The 26,528-nt window shown below is 43.3% G+C and overlaps 1 protein-coding gene across 2 annotated transcripts in view; it reads left to right on the top strand.

Moving 5' to 3' along the window:
• The window catches only part of RNF150 (ring finger protein 150), a 277,312-nt gene that overhangs the window by 232,734 nt on the left and 18,050 nt on the right, over positions 1-26,528 (top strand). Inside the window, exon 7 of one of the 2 annotated variants that reach the window (XM_047718515.1) lies at positions 2,208-2,486. The exons of the other annotated variant lie outside the window; for it this stretch is intronic. Coding sequence (XP_047574471.1) covers positions 2,208-2,218 — 11 coding nt within the window. The 3' untranslated portion in view covers positions 2,219-2,486. Of the gene's footprint in view, positions 1-2,207; positions 2,487-26,528 lie in introns of those variants that run through there. 2 annotated transcript variants of the gene reach the window in all.

The following is a 26,528-nucleotide window of genomic DNA, read 5'->3' as shown; positions in this document are numbered from 1 at the left end:
TGTACTGAGTGGGTATAATGGTCTCCTGCCCTGGGTGAAAATTCCAGCAGGCCTAGGAATTTTCTGCTCACTTCTATGTAACTGGCAGTTACCTAGCAGGGCCCTTTTCCCTGTAATTTCCATGCCTCAGGACAGGTGGATCTCTCGCTTTCTCGGAGGTCCCCCTGCCACCCCAGTGCGTCCACAGTCCATTTGCACCTGTTGTCTGTTGAAGTGCCCTTACCCTCTCACCCCTTCTGGATAGGGCCCAAGCTGAGCCCAGTCCAGCTCTGGACCCTCACACATCACCTGTCCTGACAGTCCTCTCCAGACCAGCAACTGTGTCTGGCCTCTGACCTCATACATGGCATCTGCCTCCTCTTTCTATCCTCCAGGCAGTAGAGAGACCTGAGTCCACAGTCCGCTTCAGGTTTTCAAAGGCTGAAATCAGTTCTCTCTGAGTCCTACCTCCAAAAACATATTTCAGAATGCCCTCCAGGGTGCCCTTAGAGTAACCCCTCACTGGGCTTGGGTGTGGGAGGTAGCCCTTCCCAACCCCTTTTGCTGAAGGGGCGGGATTCAGCAGGACCATATTCTCTCCTCAGACAATCTCTTTACCAGTTTCTCTACCTTCCTCTCCTTCTCTGTCCTATTATCTCAGAATGGGTGACACAGTTAAGAATCATAGAATAGCGTGAGTGCTGTGAAATGTGTAAGCCTGATGATTCACAGATATGTACCCCTGCGGCAAATAATACATTATATATTAATAAAAATATTTTTTTAAAAAAATGACAGAATAGGTTCCATTTCATGTCCATTATACATCCAGCAGTGGGATAGGGAGCCAAGGGGTGAGTACATGTGGGACAGACTGTGCAGGCCTCTTCAGTAGAAACAGTCAGGAAGAATCCTATGAGACTATGAGACTACAAAAGAATTAGTTTCTGGGGGCGCCTGGGTGGCTCAGTGGGTTAAAGCCTCTGCCTTCAGCTCAGGTCATGATCCCAGGGTCCTGGGATGGAGCCCCAGGTTGGGCTCTCTGCTCAGCGGGGAGCCTGCTTCCTCCCCCCACCCCCGACCCCCCGCCTGCCTCTGCCTACTTGTGATCTCTGTCGGTCAAATAAATAAAATCTTAAAAAAAAAAAATGAGAATTCGTTTCTGAACATCCTGATGCTCTTTACTGGAGAGACCACATTCTTAGCTCAGACAGTTACTAAACTGTAGTCTCTTTTGAAAGAACCTGTAGATAGGTCAGCCTTTTTTGGGGGAAAAAAAGAAGCTCATAGTCTTCAAAATGCATTCATGAGACAAAAATAATTGCTAAAGCAGGGCTAAAACTGCAGCCCAGGGGGGGAAAAAAAGCCATTTATAGAAAAAAATAAATAAATAAAAAGCCTCCAACAGCTCCCGCAGCAATCCCAGGGAGCTCTCCAGAGATGCAGTCTCCACCCTAATTACAGGAAAAACTTCCAAAAAGTTCATTCAGAGACTCATGTATGGTCTCTGGAATGATGTGCTTTCTCTGATTTGAGGGACTCAGTATAAGCCTCTCCGAGGATTCTTTGTTCCTAAAGACACATTCTCTTAAAATTAGGCCAGAGGTGACATTCACTCATTTTTTTTTTAAGTTCTTTGTTTACTATTTAGGAAACAGTTGGTGAAGCACTCAGGACATCTATGTTGCGAAGTTTTAAATGCCCCTAGCCTTGCCTTGACCACAGCCTGAACGTGAAAACGAGACGGACTGTACGTTCAGGACCTTTCCAGGGCACCCAGTTTCGAACCTCTTGAGTCTAGACAACAGAGAATAAAAAGGAAGGGTTGGCGTGAGCATCCCATTTCTGTCTCAAATGTGCAGCTATGCTTTGCTATATTTGCAAAGCAGCAATTTCCAGGTTTTCTGTGAGTGCAAAACATACTGTTGCATCTAGAAATAAACACATCTGACTGAAGTCTTTCATTGTTTATGAGAGAGGACAAGAGTGAGTAGCCACGTCTGCTTTTGTGACTTGCATCAAAGCCTGAAATGGCACAGTAGCTACCCTTGACTCTGGATAAATATGCTGGCTGGAATCAGCAATGAAAACAATCTGCCTGGGTGCCCATGAGAGTCACATTAGCCCCGGAAAGATGATTGCTTTGATTTATGGGGCTACTCCACCGTGGCAGACAGCAGGATCCACCAACCATTTAGGAGCCTAGACCCCACTGTCATCTCCTGCAGGACACAGTTAAGCCACAGGTGGACTGCTTCTGTACAGAATAAAGCATTGCAGATTGTGAGACAGCTCCCCACGATCATCGCCATGTCTTATCACGTGCCAGGCCCCCAGAACCACCTCACCCCCTTGATCCTAAGCCACCCAGCTCACCAGCTCAGTGACAGCTTTGGCAGAGACACAGTTGTTCTGGAGAGGAAAGATTGTTGCCATTAAGTACATGCCTTGATCATCAGGTGACCCAAATGGCGACTGTCCAACCACAAGCCACCAGATTTTCCAGGATAACATTTCTCCTTGGGGCGCCTCAGTGGCTCATTCGGTTAAGTGTCTGCCTTCAGCTCATCCTGGGATCGAGCCCCATGTTGGGCTCCCTGCTCAGCAAATGGCCTGCTTCCCCCTCTCCCATTGCTGCTCTCCCTGGTCATTCTTTCTCTCTCACTCCCTCTCAAATAAATAAATAAAATCTTTAAAAATTTTTTGTTTAAACAAACAAAAAACAACAACAACAACAAAAAAAAACCCCACATTTCTCCTTGATTAAAAACGTTTGCTAATTCAAGAAAGCCCACTCAGGACCAGGCTGCCAGGATTTTCCTGTCTTGTGCCTCTGGTGCCTCTGACAGGAAGTACTGCAGACCTGTAGATTTGCAAACAGCCTAGGAGAGAATGAATCAATTTAGACCACGGATATATTGCCCCTTGGAGCACTCAGCCAGAGTGTCACACACACCATCCACACAGGGAAGAAAGCTGTCTTCCTGAAACAAAGTAACTCCATCTCCAATTTGATGAATTTCTCCCAGGGCTGTCTGGCTCTGGGTGAGCATCTTGGCTCAGCAGCTGTGAGAGCCTGCTGGGGAAAAGACTGTTGATCAGACCTGCATTTTGCCAGACATTGTGATGCTGAACATGGATCCCAGCAGGAGGTGGCAGCTGATGGCAGGAAACACAATTGACAGGTCAGCACTTTTTCAATATCTGAGAAGCACGGAGGGTGAACAAGATAACATTTCTCTTTGCATTTCAATTCTAAAGCGTATCATGAGGAAATTCCATTATTCAAAGATTAAGAAAGCAGGAACAGCTGAAAATGCCTTTTTTTTTATTTTTTTTTTTTAAAGATTTTATTTACTTGACAGAGAGAGATCACAAGTAGACAGAGAGGCAGGCAGAGCGAGAGGGAAGCAGGGTCCCTGCTGAGCAGAGAGCCCGATGCGGAGCTCGATCCCAGGACCCTGAGATCATGACCTGAGCTGAAGGCAGCAGCTTAACCCACTGAGCCACCCAGGCGCCCTGAAAATGCCTTTTGAATGACATAAGAATTGGCTCTGGAAATTCAGTCTCAGGGTACTGTAAGTTAAAATATTTCAGAAATGATTTTCAGTGGTACAGGGGAAAAAATGCAACTAGCAGGACATTACTGGAGGTACTTGAGGTAAGATGATATAAGGGAAATACCACTAGCTTGAGCCAGGAAATTTGGGTCTTAGTCTTCATTTGGCCTCCAATTAGCTATGTGACTCTAGGCAAGTCACTTAGCCTCTCTGCACTTCCATTTCTTCATTTGTCAAATAAGGCACTTGTGTTAGCAGATGATTTCTTTCCTTTTTTTTTTTTTTTTTAAGATTTATTTATTTTAGGGCACCTGTGTGGGAGCCATCAGTCAGTTAAGCGGCTGCATTCAGCTCAGGTCATGGTCCCAGGGTCCTGGGATCCAGCCCCACATTGGGCTCCTGCTCAACGGGGAGTCAGCTTCCCCCTCTACCCCTCCCCCCTGCTTGTGATCTCTTTCTCTCACACTCTCTCTAAAATAAATAAATCTTATTTTAGAGAGAGAGAAAGAGAATGAGAGTGTGTATGTTTGTGAGTGGGGGAGGGGCAGACAGAGTCCTCAAGCAGACTCCCCACTGAGTGCAGACCTGGCCGTGGAGCTAGATCCTACAGCCCATGAGATCATGACCTGAGCCAAAACCAAAAGTTGAATGCTTAACCAACTGAGCTACCCAGACACTCCTAACAGATGATTTCTAAAATCCTTTCCAGTTCCATGACTCTATGATTAAAGTCAGACTCCCTCTTGGCACCCTTCCAAGTCCCACTGGGAAAGGCTAAATCAAGATCTTCCATTCTCAATTACCAGCTCTTCTTGCTACCCTCCCCCTTCCAACACCACTAAGCCAACTAGTGAAGAACTGAGCCCCACCTCTCTCCCCACTGCCACATTCTCCGAGACTGTAGACAGTCTTAGAAGATGCCACATCTGTCCACCTTTGAGTCAGATGCACAGTTGGAAGGACAATGGGTGTAGACGGCTGGAATGACATTGCCAGAGCCGCAGTTCCCCTAGGAGCCCACCACACAGTGCACCCTGCACCCAGAATGTGAGAACCTTCTGCTCACAGAAGCTCTTAAGCTCTACTCACCTGGCTCTTATGGAGCCTTTAGTGGTGACTTTTAAAACGATAGTTACGGCGGCATGTCACATAAACCAAAGTATTATGCAGAGCAAGTCTTGATTCTGCTTTAGCCTGGATGCTAGGCAAGGGGAAAGAGTACTTGGAAAAAAGCTTTGAATTTCTTCAGTAGATAGGGGTGTTGGGGTGAAGTCTGTGTTTAGGTATTGATATGTATATGAATACACAGTTTGGAGTTTAGTTCCAACCACTGTACATATGATTTTTGTGTATTTATGATGCTTTTTATTTTTATAGTAGATACCACATATATCCTCATTTTCTCTTCTCAAGGAAGTAGTTTTTAAAAAAAAAAAAATCCCTGTGACATCTTTTGGAAGTGGTATTATTTCCATTTAACAAACAAGGGTGCCAAGCCACAAGTACCACATTCAGAGTTGTTGGTCCCAAATCGAGGAAGACAATCTCCCTCTGTGGACCCCCATTCCAGGGCAGGCTACACAGTGTGGCTCCATTCATGTATCCTTCGTGTAATTTTAACTGAAGTAACTGATAATCACCGAAGAATAGCTCCAGTTCACCTAAATATTTTAGAACAAGACTCTGTATTACTTGTCACTAAAATATTTAAGCACCAGATGTTTTATTAAGGATTTAGTTTAATTGGTTAACAAGTTGAATGCTAAAAATTAGATTCCTCTCTCTATTAGAAATTATGAGGCAGAAGCATGTTTTATAAATAACACTTAATAATTAATGCTAATCCGTTATTAAAGCAGTATGAATAAGGAATCTTAATACCCTCTTTCAAGGAGCTGAGGCTTCCTCTCTCCTGGCAGAAAGGAATTCTTGGAATCCAATGATTGGCCATTCTTCCTAAGGTCTCAAAGCATAATTCACCCACAATATCATGTTCTGTCTTCAAAATGTTCTTGGGCAGCAGAAGAAAGCAGGTATATCTACCCCAGAAGGACAGAGGCGCTAAATCAAGTTCCTGCTCTGGCCAAATTATCTTTCCATTACTGGACCACAGAGTTACACTGGTTCTCTGCGGAGAAATGCCAGGAAAGCTCACTTGTTCCAGTCTAATACTAGTACATAGTTAAAAATCTAGTGAAAGCATGCACGTAGGAAGTGGTTGAAACTTGAGGGCATCAGGATTGATTTTCTTGGTGAAGGAACCATCTAGAATCAGCTTGGGGTTTCTGCCTACCCGAGAGAGATTGAACCCACAGGTTTATCTCTGCTACCTAACAAAGTCCCACCAAAGGGTTTGTAAAAAATAACCTACGTGGGCACTAAGAACAGAGAAAAGTTGACAACAGACAACAGACCAACAAGTTCTAGGTGACAAATGAGTGGAAATTCACTTAGCAAAGTGGAGAAAGGCAAAATCTAAGAAGGGCCTCCTAAGGAAGATGCTGATAAGAACAACCAGTCTAGCACTCAGAACCCTGGGGATCCTCAAGGTGTAGGGCTCCAGATGCCCAGGAAGGCCAGGGTAGGCAGTGGTGCTCAAAAGAAGGTGTAGTGATAGACCATGTAAAGAATATTTAGGCCCTCCCCCCCCCATGCCCTTTTCCATCCTGAGCCATCTGCTGGTGGTCTTAGTCCCATAACAAGGTCCCTTCCCAGTTGCAAGCCCCACCCATGCACACTTAATCAGAGTGCTTCCTTGGTAAATAGAAGTGGAGAGCAAGGATGGCTAGAGAGTTATGAGAAGGCCCTAAATCTAAGAGAGAGAGAGACCGCGACAAATAAAAACAAGGAGAAATCCCAAAGAAAACAAGAGAACGCAGAGCACAGAATTCTATAAGCTATATTTTGTGTCCTTACGGAAGAGATTATCTTGCAGGAGATACTGTTGAAACAGATACTGTGAGAAATAGGAATTTTCAGAGAATGAGAAGAATGCTCAGATACTAAAAATTATAGCAGAGTGACAATTCCCAGAGAATGATGAAAAGATAAAATGCTATTTGTCTTGTTAAACTATGGTCTAAGCATGAAAAAAAAATTGATTTAAAAGTTATATTTAAAAATAAGAAAAATCAAAAAGGGTCATTTGACATACCATTGAAGACTGAATTCACTAATTGCATGTACATTTTCTATCAGCATCCCCTCTGCCCAAAATGTATTTTTTTACTACAGTGAAAACTGTATGACATACTTTGCCTCAGCAAATGTGCATGGTGCAAAACTTTTAAGAGTGTTTTCTTTTTCCCAGGCTACCCTTGTGTTATACTTGTAATATATGAGCCTATAGGTTTATTAGATAAATTAGTGACCACGGTTTTTACCACAAAATTACTTCCTAGTGCTCAAGCCAGTAAATTGGGATTACCTCTGTTCCTTCCACTCTATTTCCCTCTGTTGTAAACAGTCACGAAATGTTCAGTCTGCCTTTTAAACATCTACCCATGGGCCGTTTCCCTCTGCTGCTACTGTAACACAAGACCCTATCCTCTCTTCCCTCCATTTTCTCTGCGGCAGCCACCACAACTCTCTGTCTCTAGCCTCAACCCCCACCAGTGTGTCCTCACCCTGCTTCCTGGAGAACCATCTGCAAATATCTGATCATGTCCCTGTTTTGCTCAAAACATTTTTATCACCTATGGGTTAAAAATCTCCAGCTGGGGGGGCACCTGGGTGGCTCAGTGGGTTAAGCCGCTGTCTTCAGCTCAGGTCATGATCTCAGGGTCCTGGGATCGAGTCCCGCATCGGGCTCTCTGCTCGGCGGGGAGCCTGCTTCCCTCTCTCTCTCTCTGCCTGCCTCTCTGTCTACTTGTGATCTCTCTCTGTCAAATAAATAAATAAAATCTTTAAAAAAAAAAAAATCTCCAGCTGGGTAGCAGCGTCTGTGCTTCTGGTTTCTAACCACTCCCACCAGGTACTTGACACACAGCATTTTCCAAGCCGCTCATAGCTCCAGACACACTGCCCCCGACCCTTCTCCCTCACCTGACGAGTCGCGGAACATGTCCTCTGCTGTATTTGTTCAGATGCCTTCTCTGCTACTCCACGCAGAATAGAATAGAATCTGGTGTTCCTTTTAGAATTCTCTTCTTCCAAACAATTATGTTACAGCTTCTTAAGAAAGCATCTGTCACCCCCACTGAATTTATCAGACCTTAAAATGTGTGGACTGTGGCTTTTCGTCTTCGTGTCCCAAAATCCTGCACAGTTTCAGGCATAACGTTAGACTCAATGAGCATTCATTGAATGAATGAATATGCTAAAGAATGTTAAAAAACTCAACAATAGCAATAGTTAGAAGAAGAGGCTGCATTGTGATATGCTTTTGTATTTTGTCTGCTAACGAAAAGAAAATACAGACGTTCTTCCACGGATCCTCAAGCTGGACCCAGGCAGCAGTGGACCAGCCTCCCTTATAGCCTGTTCCTCTGGGATGATTCTGTTCCCCTCTCCCCATGTGACAGGGGCATCAATGCTACCTCAGTCCCCCACCGCCAGGAAGGAGGGAGACTAATGCCTCATGGAAATGGACTGATGATGTATTATTTATCATTATTGATATTGGACTGCACAGCAGAAATGGGGGACTAAAAGCGGCAGCGAGCCAAAGCGGCTTTAACAGCGGCAGAGGGGGATGTGGAGAAAGGCTCCTCTGCCTCACAGCCCAGCACTTTCTGCAGAGGCCCTGGAAAGAACACAGCCCAAAGGTCCCAATGCTGGGACAGCTTGAAGGAAGCTCTTCCCTTTTTTGCATGATACCATTGGCACTGCTCTTATTTTTTTTTTTAAGATTTTTTTATTTATTTGAGACAGACACAGATAATGACAGAGCTAGCGAGAGAGAGCACAAGCGAGGAGGAAAGGGAGAAGCAGACTCCCACTGAGCAAGGAGCCTGATATGGGGCTCGATCCCAGGACCCTGGGACCATAACCTGAGCCAAAGGCAGATGCTTAACCACCTGAACCACCCAGGTGCCCCTGTTCTATTTTATATTTGTCTGCGATGAGTGAAGATAACCCTACTGAGAGAGAATCCAGGCTTGGGGGGGAGACCGGATGACTTTGGCATCAGGGATATCTGGACTCAGATCCTGGCTGCTCACTGAGCTAGTAGCTGTGGCCAACTCAATTTCACATCCCTTAGCTTTCATTTCCTTTAGAATCATTCCAGTAAAGTCCACCTCACCAACCCTTGTGAGGGCGAAATATATCAATGTATATGCAGCTGCCATTTCAGCGTGTGGCACTCAGGAAGTCCCACATGTTGCCTCTCCCCACCCACCCGGCACCTCTCCATAAGAACACACACTGGACAGACACATCGCAGGTCCCTGTTAGTGCAGCTTGAGTGTTCTCATGTTATAAAAGTATCTACAGAGCACCTTTCTCGGATAGACTCCAAGACCCTACAGCCATAGTTTGTATTCTGAACTGTTTGCTCGCGTTGAGGAAAACGAACGTTCCCTCGCTCTTCTTCAATTACCAGAATGGCTTTATGTCCCGAGCCAGAACTGCATGCTCTTTTTCGTTAATTGATCATCTGAGTACTACTGAGTTATATAAACTGCAAGCTTTACGACCATGATCTCATTGAAAATAATGACCGTCCTTCTAACACCATTTGTAGAGAAACCACTCAGGTTATCAGGATCATCACGAGGCAGCCCATCAATCAATCAACAGTCCATTAGTGTCAGTTCCTAGAAAGTCATAATTAGGTCTTTCTGCACGGGGCTCTGTATGGTACTCAGTACACCACAGCCCTACAAATAACCTTAGAGAGTGTTTTGAGCAGACAGCCCCGCAGATGAATGATTGGGGGATAAACTAGTACTCTCAGATTGGATCCGTCAGGGAAACAGCTTCGAACAAAAATTTCGGAAGTACCCATTATAGAAACCTCTGAGTTTTCAGCGAACGGGTGCCACATCCCCGCATAGAAAATCCACTAGGAGACTTTAAAGATACAGAAAGATCTAACTCACTGGCTTTTTTTCTGGGGTGGTCCTCACTGTGCTTCCTCCTTTGGTGGTAATTTGCAGGGAAACGTCTGGAGAGAAGAAAATGCATGGTGGTTAAGTGCGTCAGCCAAACTCACCCCAGCTGTGGTGTGATCAGTTAGGTCACATTCTACTGGACTGGCTAAGTCAGTATACCAGGATGGTGGGAAGGCTCTCCATCCTCCTCATTCCAGAGCCTTCCCACAGAGCACACGCCAGGGTAGGAATCAAGCCAGGCTTCCTAAGCACATACACAGATCCCGTGTGCACATGGACTCGCACATCACTACCGCCAATCCCTGGGCTCTTGGCTTGTCCCCCAAACCACTAGGAAATAGATTTCTAGGGTTTCCGAGGAATTATTGTGGGCAGAGGTAGCAAACTTATCAGGGGTAGCTCCTCTTACCAGCAGATGAGTTGAGCATGAGAATGCATGGGACAATGCTTTAGTTAGCAGCCAGCATTTAGATGCGGCCAGGTTCAACATACGGATCTGCATTTGCAACTTAAAAGCCCTGGAAGCAGCAGTGATCTTGGGCCTCATTCCTTTATGGTGCTAACTGGTGAGACCTGAGTCCTGAGTCCCTCCGGGCAAAGCTTGTCCTCTGCAGCTCACCCCCCCCACCTTGTCATCACAAACTTAGGGACAGTTTCAGCACAAACAGGGCTTCCCTCAGCGACACTGATGTCTAAGGGACAATCACAGTTTGGAATTGTCCTATTAGGTCCCATTAAAATAACAGCATTGGTAAAATGCAGCGTAAATATGTGTGTGCCTCTCAGGCAGTGGCAGACACAGTTAATACTCTGTTCCCAGCAGGGAGAAACAATTAGTAGATTTATATACTAACATTTATTCAAAAAAAATTTTGTCAAACATCATTTATAATAAATAAAGACTCATGCCTTAATCAGAGCTGTCAGCGCAAGAAAGTGTTGGCCGCACTTAAGTTTCCTGCTGTGTGACAGGAACAACGGAATGAATTTTTTAAGGAAACATAATGCCGTAATAATATTGCAACTGTTGTTTAAATAAGGAGTTCATTAGACAATTGGATTTGGAAAGCCACGTTCACTATCAGGTTAGTGTCATCCACAGAGCGTGCACGTGTGCGCACGGACGGTGCCAGAACACACCCGCCGACACGCACACTCATAGGTGCACAGCGTGTGGTGTGCGTGTGTGCCACAGGGGGGAGTGACGTGCACGTACGCATCTTACATTTATGTGGCGCACGCACGTGCCCGCACAGGTGTATGTGCCTGACTCAGTACGCTCCACTCTGTGTCACGGTAGTTCGCAGCGTCTCAGCAGGGATCAGTGAAGTTTCTGGTCACAACTCTTCAGGTTAGGACTCCTGAAAATGAAACCGTGGTTCCACGGTCACTTGTCAGAGAGGGAAGAGCATCCCAAACAAATTTATGTATCATTGTTTCTTTAACGGACTTTTACGCTCCCTAAAATCTGGAAAAAGGAAATGGACCCTACAGGTAAGGCAGTCCTTAGTCTTAGATCGTGTACTCCTCGCCCCGTACCCTACAAGAGAAGGACACAATTATAGCCAAGTTACAGCTGGGTAGACCTCCATCCACACTGAATGCAGGGGTCATCATCATCTAGTGAGGCATCAGGGAACATGACCAAATGGCAGAGGTGCTGGAAAGGGAAGGGTGGGTCTTTTTTAGACAGCAGCAAGGTTTTCAAGTTCCCTGTCCCTGATTTGTACTCATGTACAGAATGTACACTCTAGGTAGTAGAGCTAAGTTAAAGCCCAGCCTTGGGTAGTTTGCTCAACATCTTTTCACATACAGGTGAGGCTCCATTCCCTCACCTATAAAACAGAAGTAATAAGAACACCTGCCTCATGGGATTAAATGTTATCAAAACTGCTTGGAAGAGGGTCTGGTCCACAAAAGTATTAAAAAATGTTCTTTCTTATTGTCTAAAGTGGAAGAGATAGAGGGAACCCGGGTATTGGAAGCATTGACCATGTGCAAAGACCTTGCAGAGAACTTTTAGGGTATTTTATTTAATCTTCACAATTATTATCACTGTTTTACATATAAGAACCTGGCATGGGAAGCCTGGGTGGCTCAGTTGGTTACGAATCTGCCTTTGCCTCAGGTCATGATTCCAGGGTTCTAGGATCGAGTCCTGCATCGGGCTTCTTGCTCATCGGGGAGTCTGCTTCTCCCTCTGCCTGCCACTCCCATGCTTGTGCTCTATCTCTCTGACAAATAAATAAAATCTTTTAAAAAAATAAATAAATAATAAGCTGATGTGAGAGTGGTCCAGGAACCTCACCAGAAGTCCCACCTTGAATAAATGGCAGGCTGGGCTGAGAGCTCTGTTAACTCTCTCCAAAGGCTCTTTCCAGCACACTGGGATTTCTCAGCTGTGATCTGAACATCTGCTTGGGCTGTAATCATAGTGCAGTCTCCTGGCCCCACCCCAGATCTACCAAACCATAATTTTCTTTCTTTCTTTCTTTCTTTTTTTTTTTTAGATTTTATTTATTCATTGGAGAGAGAGCAAGTACGAGATGGGGGAGGGTCAGAGGGAGAAACGGACTCCCCACTGAGCAGGAAGCCTGATGCACGACTTGATCCCAGGACTCCAGGATCATGACCTGAGCCAAAGGCAGCCACTTAACCAACTGAGCCACCTAGGCACACAGGAAGTGTTTTCTGTACAGAAAATACTTCCAACAATCCTGAGATACTAAAGTCCTTGATCCAGTAAAACAAAAGATGAATTTGGGAAAAAAAATCATAATTGGTTTTCTCAACTGTATAACTTTATTGAGGAAAGAGGTCTTTAATGTTGTAAAGTTAACTGCTGAAAAAGGTTAAGGCAACAAGGTTACATTTTATAGTTCCTTTGGATTTATGGCAGCTAAGATCTGTAGCATAGCACTAATTAGTTAGTAAGGGCTAAGCAGCATTAGCTTCTGTCCAAGACGGTGTAGAAAATATGTTTGGGGAGCTTAATAGAGTTGACCCTTGAACAACATGGGTTTGAGTTGCCTGGGGCAGATATTTTTCAATAAATACAGTACAGTACTATAAATGTATTTTCTCTAATGATTTTCCTAATAACATTTCTTTTCTCTAGCTTTTGTAAGAATACAGCATCTAATACTTACAACCCACAAAGTGTATATTAATCAACTGTTTATGTTCTCAGGAAGACTTGCAGTCAACAGCAGGCTATCCATACTTAAGTTTGGAGACAGCCACAAGTTAGACTCAGATTTTCGACTTTGTGTGGGTCAGCACCCTCTCCCCTATATTGTTCGAGGGTCAGCTGTACTTGTAAGGAGGTAATAATCATAAGAACTCTTTCTTTTTAAGTTTTTTTTTTTTTTACCCTGATGAACATGAGCCATTATGGAGCACATGGAACCATGACTTTGCTCTCATTATGTATACGGCTGATTTCTTGAAGTCAAGCATGTTTTCATCCTCCAAGTCTTATTGCTGGGACTTTGCCTTTACACTGATGCATGTCTGTGCTGACAGCATGCTCATCTTCTACTTCCAGGATTCTCTCAGTGCCTAAATATGCATCCCCCTCTTATAGAAACCCTATCTCTAAAAATGCAGCCATAACATGAGAAAATATACTCACCTCTGATGCTGGAATTACAGGGAAAAATAGTCTCAGAAATCTTAACCAGCTCTCATGCTGCCCATTACCCCCTCTCCAGGAGATTTTTCTCTTAAGGGAGCATAAGAAAAGTGAAGGTGGCCTGGGCCTTGGTCTCCAGTGGGTTAATAAACAGGGTCTGTAAAAGGATGGTTCTCAAGGACTCTTTTAACTTTTTTCTAGGCTTGCAGATCCTGGGGGAGCGAGGGAGTTTTCTCTCTCTGTGAGTTCCAAAATTGAAGACAGTCCCTTGGTATCCATGGAAACTCAGCTCAGCAACAGATGAGTGGGTTACATGTGATTTGGGGATTTATGGACATTTTAACCACCCTGCGCCATTATTTACCATTATTGGCAAAACAGCCCATGTTACAGGAGACTTTGGCAATAGTGTGAGGCAGCTGTTTTTCTGTGGCAAAGTCACATAAATTATTTGCAAGCAGGAAAAAAGAAAACAATGACGACACAATGGTAAGGTCTGTCCAGCGATAGAACCCCTCTTATTTGGGACACTGTCTATGCTTGTGTCTATAGATCCTTCAGAAATACAAGTTCAAAATGTTCATTCATTATGTGCAACCGGGGAACATTGGCAAAAGGATAAACTGGGGTTGGCCAGGAGCTCTGTCCTGGACAAATATTTAGACCAACATGGGGTTAAAAAAAATGGGGGGAAGCCAGCAGGAGAACTCATTGTGAACATCAATAATCTCTCCAAATAACAGCTGCATGATCCAAAAAAAAAAAAAAAAAATCAAAATTCAGAATCCATATAAGCCCCATGTTGAAATGACTCTCTATAATGCAAGGATCAGAAAAGATACTAAGTATAACTGCAGGAAAAGTACTCTGAGAGTATCTAGATGACCTCACCCGAAGTTAACCTAGAAGTCGGTTTCATCAGTTAAACAAAGCAACTTTGCCAACGATGTTGGTGATGTGGTATCATGTTTATTAATGCGTGTTTTGAACTAGGATGAAATTGCCCCTCCTCTGAAGAAATTTAGATTCTAACAGATGTAAAACAGATGTGTACAAAGTAGAAGTTACTTTGCCAAGTGCTATTTTTTTTTTTTCTAAATAGGTCTCATTTGCCAGATCTGCTAAAGGCTTTGTCTACATAAGGGATTTATGTAGCTTTCATTAGTTTACAGAGAGAGGGGGGAATGATCACTCTTGGGCTGGTGCAGGAAATGCTACGACCTTAACCCCACATTAAATTCCACAGTCTCCCGGTGGGCTTGTTCAGGGGATTTGGCCTTTCAAACACATACTCAAGGATATTAGGTTGAAATGCCTCTGTTTTCGATTTTCAGTCCTTAATATTAGAAAATTGCTGAGTTTTAAGGCATTTTCCTAGTCCTATGTTTATCATAGATATGTTCACCCCTATGATGGTCCACCCAGAAATGGTACCTTTTGAATTCTTCTCATTTTTTCATTTTTAAGTTTAGCAAGCTTCTGGTAGAACAGCTGACTTAGCCACACCCCCACCCATGTCAGCCACAGTGACGAATACCACAGAGGTGGCCCTCTTCTCAGACAGGCGCTAAGCATAACTCTGGAACCATTAAAGAGAAATAAGAAACTAAAAAATGTTCTTAGAAGATAACTACTAGGGTGATGGGGCTGGGAAGAACAAGAATAAGATTCCTGGCCCATATAAATAAATGAAACACTTACCTCACTTACCATGTAGTCTAGATCTTATTTCTCTTAGCTAATTTTACGGGCCCATTTGATGTCCTAATGTAACATTCTCCCGCACAGCACTGAAATTAGAAGGATAGGAGTCTTGAGACGCCCGGGTGGCTCAGTCAGTTGGGCATAGTCCCAATGGTTTTTTAAATTTGATCCATAGTACTGATTCATATCAATGAAAACTTGGGAATATTTATTAGAAAGATGACCAGGGGGTGCCTGGGTGTCTCAGTTGGTGAAGAGCCCAGCTCTTTTTTTTTTTTTTTTAAGATTTTATTTATTTATTTGACAGAGAGGAGAGAGAGAGCACAAGCAAGGGGACGGAGAGAGGGAGATGCAGGCTCCCCGCTGAGCAGGGAGCCCAGTGTGGGGTTCAGTCCCAGGAACAGGACCATGAGCTGAGCCACCTAGGCACCCCAAGTACCCAGCTCATGATCTCAGCTCAGGCCTTGATCTTAGGGTCGTGAGTTCAACCCCCAAACTGGGCTCCACACTGGGCATGGAGTCTACTGAATCAAAGAAAAGAAAAGTAGGAGTCTCCCATCCTGTTTTTAGCCTTTTTAAAACCAACATGATTTATTCAGATCTTTCCATTCTTTCATTTAATGCATGGAGGTGGTAACCATTATATTTCTTTTTATATAGCATTGGGGATGGAGGTTTGGCTGTGTCTATGTAAATAAACCCCTGCCCTCCGAGAGCTAACAGTCTGCTCTAGTTAAGAGAAAAACACATGCATGGGTGGAATATTTAAATATTGAAATAAGGCAGTGCTATTAATCAGGTGTCAGGGATATTGTGGATTACAGGCACTCTTCAGAAAAGGAGTAGCAGCATCATGGTGGGCAGCGCTACTTTCTGACCTCTGGCCACACCCTTCCCAGTGGGAAGGAACTGGCAGGACCCAAGAAGAAAATCACTCAAGAGTCCCTACCCCACTTACTAGAGACCAAATCAGCAGGATGCAAACTGCCATTGTGCGGAAGGCTGGCATTGGCCCATGCCCTTCTTTTTATTTGGGTTTTTACTAGCAAAACCCATTTTCAAACCCAGTGCAAATGTAGGACAGTTCAAATGTCATTAAGAGATAAACTGTTTGGTTTTGTGGAGGCTAATGAGAAATGAAAAGTCCCCACCTCAGGGTCTAGTGAAGTACTGGTCTACCTCCCTCCTGCTATATCGTTCTAGGATGAGGCATTTGTTGAAGTTCATTATAGTTTCTAGGTGCTTGTTTTCTTTTGTTTTGTTTTGGCTTTCCAAGAAATAAAGATCAGATGAGCAAAGGAAATGAAGATCAGATTAATAAAGTAAATGAGGGGGTTTAACAAATGGTTTCAACAAAGATCCATTACCCCGATTAACTAGTTGTCTGCCTCTGAATATTGCCACACTAAATGCTGGTATTGGAGGGGAGCTGGGGAAGTGCAGTGTGGAAAGAACAGTCTAGGCTCTCCTTGTACCAGTTACTGTCGTCACCTCCATCATCATCACCATCCTCATGCACCACACTCAGTACCCCAGGTTCCTCCCACAGTAGACCCCTTTGGATCGCTAGCAAAGCAAAAAACACCATAAAAACCACCCAAGGAAGAACAGGAGAGCCGGGTTCAAGTCCTAGCTCAGCCACTTACTGGCACTTCAGGAGACCTTGAGAGACGAACTGAGCCTTTCTGAGATTCAGGCAGCCGGCTTTCCAATGAACTCAAATCTTTGACAGAACATTATAAATGAAAGCAAATAATGAGTGAATAATGATGATGATGATGATGACGACAATAATAGTTATAAATGTGAAAAGTGGTGTTAGAACAATTCTGGGCCAAATCTACCATTTTCTACCGGTGCTGTTACCCACCCTCGTCTTCCATCCTCATTGACCCTTGACCCTTGCCATAGTCATGGAATACCGTGATAGATATAGGCAGGGGAAAGGCTATTATAATCCATCTTTTTTGGGACTGGCACTTAAAGGTGGTCATTGATACTTCATTTCTTTTATTCTTCTGATGTTTATTTTCTGGAAGCCCAAAGAAATCATAGCACCTAGGAGCTATATAAAACTCCTTAAAACACCCCTTCCCTAGAGACAAAAGTGATTGTGTATTCTTATTCTGAAAAGAAGGAAAGGAAGAAAAAACTAACATTTATAGAGAGTGTACTAGAAGATACATACAAGGAAAATTTGTTGTAATAGTCAGAAATCATGAATAATCTAAATGTCTTCCATTTTAGAAAGATAGATAAAATGTAGCATACGTTCAGATGGACTCTTTAACAGCATTTAAAAAGAACTAAATACAGAATTTGATTAAATCTGAAAAACAAGTTTGAGAAAAAAAAATAAGTTGAAGGGGCGCCTGGGTAGCTCAGTCATTAAGCGTCTGCCTTAAGGGTCCTGGGATCGAGTCCCACATCGGGCTCCCTTCTCCGCTTCCTGCCTGCTTCTCCCTCTCCCACTCCCCCTATTTGTGTTCTTTCTCTCTCTGTGTCTCTCTCTGTCAAATAAATAAATAAAATCTTTTTTAAAAATAAGTTGAAAAATAACATGTACAGCAAGCTTTCATTTGTGTAAAAAACTTGCTTACACAACATTGCACTTGACTTGTTCATAGAATGTATTTCTTACCTGCATGGATATATGTGCACATGCGTGTACACCACCCTCCCCCCACATTTGTGTAAAATGTACTTAGAAGACTCGTGTCAGGTTGTATTAGTGGTTGCTTTGTTGAGAGTTTAAAACTGGAAATGAGCTACAAAGGGAGCGAATGTGACTTTGTTGTTTTTGCTTGTACTGAAAAGACAGACTGAAATAGAACATGATTTATGAACTGATATTCAGAGCCTGTTATAACTCAGACCCTTCTTCCTGTGCCAGGGAATCTTGCAGTGATGTGGTCTTTGACCTCATGGGGATCACATTGTGTTGAACAAGACAGAAGACATAATGTATGGAATATAAAATTAAGATAGGATTATCAAAAATAAAATAAGGCTAGGTAAAGGCATTAGAGAATGATTAGGGTCTATTAGGTCAGACAGACAAGCACAGCTTCTCTGACATTGGACAGACACCTAAAAATCAGTAAGTGTCAGTGCTTGGTGATGGAGACATAGCAGTTTGGTTACTCTCTTACTCCCTGCACTTTGGTGACTTTTTTTTAGTATCTGTCCCCATCCCCCTGGCCCCCACCAAGGAAATCTGCTTCAAGATAACGTGAGATTTTTAAAGAGGTGCCAAACCCATATAAAGCATTTAGGGATTTTTATCTTTTTTGGGGGGGCGGGGTACAGAATGGTGGTTTATTAAAACCCGGGGAACAGGATCCCTGGGCAGAAAGAGCTGCCCCAGAGTTGTGAGGGGAGTTGTGAGGGGTGGCCGATTATATACTGTGGGGTTGCGGGAGATAAGGAAAAAGGGAGGTATCCCAAGGAACTTTCATATGCTAAAGAAGACTCACGGATAGTCAAGTTAAGGTTGTTTACCCCTCTAGTCAGGCAGGATTTCAATCTTTTAACCAATGATTAGTGGTAGGGATAGTGAATCTGGAAAAATCTCCCATAAAGTAATGATTTAATTTAATATCTGGGGAAAAAATGAAATGCAAATGATTTTTTTAAATATTCACCTTAAAGTTCAACAAAATCTTCTTGACAGGTGGGGATTCAAGAGAAATAGCAGTGATTCTCCAGGTTGAATTCCCCATATGGCGGGGTGGGGCGGGGTGTAGTTGGGGGAGGATGCAGGTACCAAAACTTTTCATGGGGAGGGATAAGATTTGTATGTTTACCCAAAGGGAGGATGGCTTTCTTTTTTTAAGTTGGAGAATGTGCTTGTAAAAGGGAAACAGTTGGAAAGAGCTGTTTAAGAAGTTAGAACACCTAATATCAACACTGACCTAATACTAAGCATTGTGCCATTCAACCAGCATGTGACAATGGATTCCTTGTCTGCCTCCTCACTTAGAAGTCGGGGAGGGGCGGCTGGGTGGCTTAGTGGGTTAAGCCTCTGCCTTTGGCTCTGGTCATGATCCCAGGGTCCTGGGATTGAGCCCCACATTGGGCTCTCTGCTCAGCAGGGAGCCTGCTTCCTCCTCTCTCTCTCTGCCAGCCTCTCTGCCTACTTGTGATCTCTGCCTGTCATATAAATAAATAAAATCTTTAAAAAAAAAAAGGAGTGGGGGAGACGGGTTTATGCACCTGCAAACAACATGAAGAGCAGCTCCAGCTTTATCAGTACCACCATCAACACCTACATTTTATTAAGGGCTTCTCTGAACCAGAAACTAGGCTAAAGTTCTCTGTCCGTTATCTCATTTGATGGCGTGAGTGGGTGATCAGTAAACTCTCAGGCCCTTCTGGCTTTATCTGCTTGGTTATAAAAGAAGGCCCAAGAGAGTGGAAGAGCAGTGGTTTCTCTCCCCAAGGGGCAGAATGGAGGACAAATGTCTGACTCAACTTAATATCCCCCACCTCGGGGCACCTGGGTGGCTCAGTGGGTTAAAGCCTCTGCCTTGGGCTCAGGTCATGATCTCAGGGTCCTCAGATGGAGCCCCGCATCGGGCTCTCTGCTCAGCGGGGAGCCTGCTTCCCCCCTGCCGCTGCCTGACCCTCTGCCTGCTTGTGATCTCTCTCTCTGTCAAATAAATAAATAAAATCTTAAAAAAAAAAAAATCCCCCACCTCATCATTCTCTTTTCCCATCAGACCCCCTTCCCTGGTTGATCAGCTTAATGTTCCCCCAACAATTCCAGTTGGGGGTGGAGACTCCACACACACAACAGGAGCAAGCAGTTCTGAGACACCAGCAGCATGTCTGAGCGTTCTACTCAATTGTGACCCCATCTATGTAGAGATGGCGTCGGATTCCCCAGGTTAAGGCTTCAGTCCCGCGGACGGCCCCGCCCACCATTTCAGATGCCAGTCACAGGCCCCGGCTGTTTCTTCCTGCTTCTGGCTGACCAGTTACAGATTTTTGGTTCCAAAACCTCCTCCTTAGGTTCAATTAATTTGTTAGAACAGGGGCACCTGGGTGGCATAGTTGGTGAAGCATCTGCCTCTTGGTTTCGGCTCAGGTCCCTTTCTCACGGATGTGAGATGGAAGCCCATGTCTGGGTCTACACTCGGCACAAAGTCTGCTTGAGATTCTCCCTCCCTCTGCCCCTCCTGCTTGTGCTCCCACACTCCCCCCACCCCAAATAAATAGGTCTTTCTTAAAAATTTGCTAGAATAGCTCATAGAACTCAGGGAAACACTTATATTTCCCAGTTTATTAAAGGATATGATAAAGTTTAGTAAAAGATATGAATGAACAACAAAGGAAGAGATACCTATGGCGAGGTCCCAAACAAAGGAGCTTCTATCCGCATGGAGCTTGGTGCCTGGCTCTGAAGCATTCTGGTTCCCCACGTGTGGAAACTTTTAGAAGAAAAGGGCCCAAAAAGGTGTCCTCTTGGGTCTCTATGAAGACTTCAATACATAGTCATGACTAAGTCACTGGCTGATTTAACCCTCCAGCCCCTCTTCTCTCCCTGGAGGTCAGGGCAGGATGAAACGTTCTGGCTCTTTAACCACATGGTTGGACCTCCTGCCCTTGGGTGAGTCTCAGAAGCCACCTTCATTAATAACAAGACACCCGTTTCACCTTTATGGCTCTGATGTGTTTTCAGAAACTGTGGATGAAGGTCAAATACATCTGAGAAATAGATTTTGGTCATCTGAGTAATCAAATATATATTTCTAATCATTATATCACATTATATCATTTGTATCTCCTCTATCTTAACCTTAAACTCATGACAAGGAATTCCCATTGCATGGCCAAATACTGATTAAAATTCTGTTTTCTACCCTAAACACAAAGAGCTAGAAATTGTGTTCTGTGAGCCAGAGGAATGGGTTAGGTTATCATCTTATCATGTATGACTGGACCACTGTTCTTGCTAAAGCTATGTGCTTTAGATAGAATCCATTAGATTTTCCAGGAAGGCATAGCCATCCCAATTACTGAGAATTTCAGTAGTTTATTGTTGGGATATCAACTCGTGCCCTAGGTTAGAACATCGGGCCTCTTTGGCTGAGATGAATCTAACAGTTTTGGAGGGCTTGTCTGTGCCACTACTTAGAGTCCTCCCCTCCTGCCCCAAAACACCAGGTCCTAACCTATCCTCACAGCAGCCAAAGGTGAATTATGCTGTATTTGTTGGAGGAGATAGAGGCAACCAGGGGTTCCTCTAAACAAATGACTTGCAGTTTTGAAGTTTTATAAGCAGGCTTCTCCGTGTGCTCCATGGGGCAGATGGTCAGAACGGCCAGAAATGATAATCATAGTAAAAACTTTAAATTGAGGGGCGCCTGGGTGGCTCAGTCAGTTAAGTGTCTGCCTTCGGCTCAGATCATGATCCCAGGGTCCCGGGATCAAGTCCCGCATCGGGCTCCCTACTCAGCAAGGAGCCTGCTTCTCCCTCTTCTGCTGCTGCTCCCTCTGCTTGTGTTCTCTCACTGTCTGTCAAATAAATAAATAAAATCTTAAAAAAAAAAACTTGAAATTGATTGTGGTAGGAGAACAGATTGATGTGAAATGATGCCTGCATACAGAGACCCAAATGTGCTCCTGGCAGGGTCTCGTCTCTAGCATTCAACTCTGTATTACCTTGCAGTTTGCTTCTGCTCTTCTTGAGGACTTATATTTCCACAGAGTCCCTATTTAAAATGCTTCTTTCTTTCAGAAAGGTATGTGTAAAAAACTGTGTTCCTACCTCTGCCCTCCTCAGTCCCTTCCAGAGCAAAGGGAAAATTTCCCGAGTTGGCTGTGTTCTGCAGCTTGACCTTTAAGCCAGACTCTGTGTTTCCCTCAGAGCCCTGTTCTCTAGTTTCCTCTGACTCTTGGGTTAGGCTATCTTGTGTCAGGGTAGGGCTGTCACAGGGCAAGTGAGCTCTTGAAGAAATGTTGATGCATCAGCCTACATCCAAGAACACTGAGGAAATAGGACATTACAGGAACAGGAGGATAGTGACAGGGAAAGAGAGGGTACCCCTTGTCTTACCAGCACATTAAAGAAGGAAAGAAGGAAGAGAAAGAAAGAGAAAGAGAAAGAAAGGCAAAGAAGGAAGCCAAGAGTCTTCATGGGAAAGGAATAGAGCAGGTTCTGAGTAAATTTATTAAGTACAATAATAGCAAGACATCATCTGACATAGCACCTGTTGGACACAGTGGCGCAAAGTGCTGTGTGTGCGCATGCGTATGTCTATTTCTACATAAATGTACCAGATCTTATTACACTCTGCCAAAAAAAGTATTATTATCACTATTTTGTTGAGAGAGAAACTGAAACTGTTTATTTTTCAGCAATTTAAGCAAGTACTTCTTATGCACAACGTAATATAACCCATGTGTGTTAATAAAAGATTCATGACATGTTAGCCTGGCGTTCAAATTTCCCAGCATTTTCATATAGCCTATCCTTCCAACCTCGTCACTATAATCAGGGAGACCAGTCAGGAAAAGAAAATCACTCTTGGTAGTTAAAAAGAAGGGAATTTAATATAAGAAGTTGATTACAAAATTCTTGGGTAAAAATGAATGCCAAGCTTTACCTCGCCCCATACATAAAATTAACTTAAAATGGATCATAGATCTCAACATGTGATTCACCGCATGAATAGCACAAAGGATAAATATAACAGGATCATCTTGATGCAAAAAAAAATCTGACAGAATTCTACACGCTTTCGTGATTTAAAAAACACTCAACAAATTAGAAATAGAAGGAAATTACCTCAGTGTATTAAAAGTCACATATGAAAAGCCCACAGCAAACGTCATACTCAGTGGTGAAAACCTAAAAGCTTTCTAAGATCAGGAACAAGGCAAGGATGCCTACCCTCATCACTTCTATTTGACATAGTACTGGAAATCCTAGCCAGAGCAGTTAAGCAAGAAAAAAAATAGAAAGCATCCACACTGGAAGGAAAAAAGATAGCTAGGTGTGAAGATGACATGATCTAATATCTAGAAGATCCCAAAGATTCAATAATTTAAAAAAAATTCCTGTTAGCACTAATCAATGAATTCAGCAAAGTTGCAGAATACATAATCAGCACACAAAAACAATTGCTTTTCTATAACACAGTGAATAAACTGAAAAGGAAATTAAGACAATAACTTACAATAACACCAAAAAGAATAAAATATTTAGGAATAAATGTAACTAAGGAGATGAAAGACTTATGTACTAAAAACGATAGAACATTGCCAAAAGAGGGGTGCCTGGTGGCTCAGTCAGTTAAGCATCTGACTCTTGATTCTAGCTCAGGTCATGATCTCAGTGTTGTAAGATCGATCTCTGTGTCAGGTTCTACACTGGGCATGGAACCTGCTTAAAATTATCTTTCTCCCTCTTCCCACCCCCCTTATTCCCTTTCTAAAACAATCAAAAAACATTTACAAAAGAGATTTAAAAGACACAAAATAAATGAGAAAATACCCCATAGTTATTGGTTAGAAGACTTAATATGATAAAATGTTCATACTACCCAAAGTAATCTGCAGGTCCAATGCAATTCCTATCAAAATCTCAGTGGCATTTTTTTAAAAAGACTTACTTATTTGTGGAAAGAGGGAAAGAAGGGGCACCTGGGTGGCTCAGTCTGTTAAACGTCTGCCTTTGGCTCCAGTCACGATCTCAGGGTCCTGGGGATCTAGTTCCGCATCAGGCTCCCCGCTCAGCGGCTTGTCTATTTTTCCTTCTTCCTCTGCTCCTCTCCCCACTTGTGCTGTCTCTCTCACTCTCTCAAATAAATAAAATCTTTAAAAGAAAAAAAAAAAAGAGAGAGTGTGAGGAGGGCTAGAGGAGAGGGTTCTGGGGATCTGTTGCACAACAATGTACATATACTTGACGGTATGTCACTATATACTTGAAAATTGTTTTGAGAGTGAATTTAATGTGTTGTGTCTTTTGACACACACGAAGTCTGGCTGTTTTCTATGTCGTTTACATATACTTACCATATAGACCCAACAATGCACCTCCAGGTGTTTACTGAAGAGAAATGAAAATTTATGCCCTTTCACTCCTATGTGGAATATAAGAACAGCACAGAAGATCATAGGGTAAGGGAGGGGAAACTGAATGGAAAGTAATCAGAGAGAGAGACAAACCATGAGAGACTCCTAACTAAAGGAAACAAATGGTCGCTGGAGGGGAGGTGGGTGGGGGGATGGGGTAACTGAGTGATGGGTTTAAGGAAGGCACGTGATGCAATGAACACTGGGTGTTACACGCAACTGATAAATTATTGACCACTACATCTGAAACTAATGATGTACTGTATGTTGGCTAATTGGGTTTAAATTTAAAAAATTTTTAAAATGTATGCCCTCAGAAAGACTTGCAAGCAAATGTTCATAGCGGCCTGATTCACAAACGCCAAACACTGGAAATAATCCGATGTTCCTCAGCTTGTGAGTAGATAAGCCAACTGGGATACATCCGCCCAATGGAATACTATCCAGCAATAAAAAGAAATGAACTATTGATATATGCAGCCTCAGGGACAAATTTCAAAATGAGTGTACTGAGTGAAAGGAACCCGACACCAGAGAGTACACGCTATAAAATGGCATTATAGAAAATGCACCTGAAACTAGAGCCCTGCTTCTTTGCTGGGAGTGATTTTTGCCTCTCCAGCGACATTTGGCAATGTCTGGCGCCGTTTTGGGTTGTCACAGCTGGGGAGAGGGAGGTACTACTGGCAATCAGTGGGTAGAAATCGAGGTGCTGCTAAACAGGCTACAATTCCCAGGACATTCCCCCGCCCCACAACAGAGAATTATCCACCCCTAAATGTCCATTATACCAGGGTTGAAAAAAATCTGATAGTTATTTAGAAAAAACAAACAAACAGATCAGATGTCACCGCGGGGCAGTAACAGAAGGATTGATTGACAGTAAGGGGCCCTGGGAAGGAAATAGAAGTGCTTACTATTTCAAAACACCCTCGGGATTGTAATGGTAGTTGCACAGATATATACATCCATCAGAGCTCATCAAATTATACACTATTTTTTTTTATTTCAAATAGGCTCCATGTATAACATGCGGCTCAAGCTCATGACCCTGAGATCCAGAGTCACATGCTCTACAAACTGAACCAGCCAGGTGCTCCAAATTACACACTTTAAACAGATGCAATTTATTGCAGGTAAATTATGCTTCAATAATGTTGATTTAAAAAAAAAAAAAAGTGTATCCAGTGGTGTCACTAAGAGCTCCTGAGCTTGCACCCACTATTCTGATGTTGCCAGAGCTGTCTTGCTTCTGCTGGGGAAGCCACCAGCACTGAGTCTACCTAGGAACTCACGTTCCTCCCCACTCTGATTCTGTTGAAACCACTGCCAACACTTCCACAACCCAAACCAGAAGTATGGTAGCTTCCCTCCTTGGCAGGACCTCACATAAGCCCGCTGGCAAAGGAGTCTGGGAAATGCAGCACCCAGTCTTCTAGCTCCCTGTGAACCCGGAGAGGGCAGGCAGGGTGGTGCAGAGTAGCTGTGAGCTACTTCCAGCACATAGCTCACCATCATCCAGTATCCTAAGGTACAGTCCAATCCACATGCCTTGACATATACTCTGATGACACCTAGTCACACTGGGTCCCCTGAAAAGAATGCCGTTTTCCCTCCTCCCCATACTTCCCAGTGCCAGTTAGATCTCACCACTGGTTTACCTATGACCTACTTCATGAACCCCTTTGGTTACCCATTTGGAGGCAAAATTCTCCCCACCCCTCTGTTTCTTTAGCATTTTATTTATATTGCCTTTAGCAAGTATCACCTTGAATTAAACTTGTGTTGAGCAAGAATTACTAGATCAAATTCAACATAAAAGTAGAGTCTGTTTTAGTTCATCTTTACTTCCTCACAGCTCATCTCCAGTGTTGGGTGCCTATCTAATAAGCTGTTCAGTAAATACACATTGAATAAAAGAGTGGTTAAATAAATTGATGAATGAATAAATGAAGTCTGTAGATAATTTTATACAATTATAAAAATGGGTACATCTGTATATTTGCCTACCTCTCTAAATCTATCTGGAAGCTTGCACTTTTCTTTACTTTTTTTTAATTCCAATTATATTCACATTTATCAAGAACCTTCCATATATCAGATACTGTGCTTAATGCTTAAGGTTTTCTGTAGGTTGTACTAATGGGAGATTGTAAAATAGCTATTAATAATGTTAATAAATGTTCACTAGGCTTTATGTCCCTTCCTGCACAAACTAATATGAAACTATCACAAAAGGCACATTGTCCCTTCTTTTGGCACTTAATGAGGAACTACTCGATGAATGAACTGTTCATGAAATCTGTAAGGAGTTTGAGCAACTGGACGAAATCATTCCCCTCCTGCATGAAGTGTCACAAGGACGGAAAACCAATGACAAAGAGATAAAAGCAAAGTGAAATCATAATGATGTGATCTTAGTATATAAGCTTCCCAGGAATTCTCCTTCCCCAAGTTCGCATAAAAATAATGCTTTAAACCTTCCCACCTGAACGGGAAGAATGAATTTTTCCC

This window comes from Lutra lutra, chromosome 2, assembly GCF_902655055.1.
Source record: "Lutra lutra chromosome 2, mLutLut1.2, whole genome shotgun sequence".
Lineage (NCBI taxonomy): Eukaryota > Metazoa > Chordata > Mammalia > Carnivora > Mustelidae > Lutra > Lutra lutra.
The sequence above is the reverse complement of the archived record's forward strand: the minus strand, read 5'-3'. Positions and strand labels throughout refer to the sequence as shown.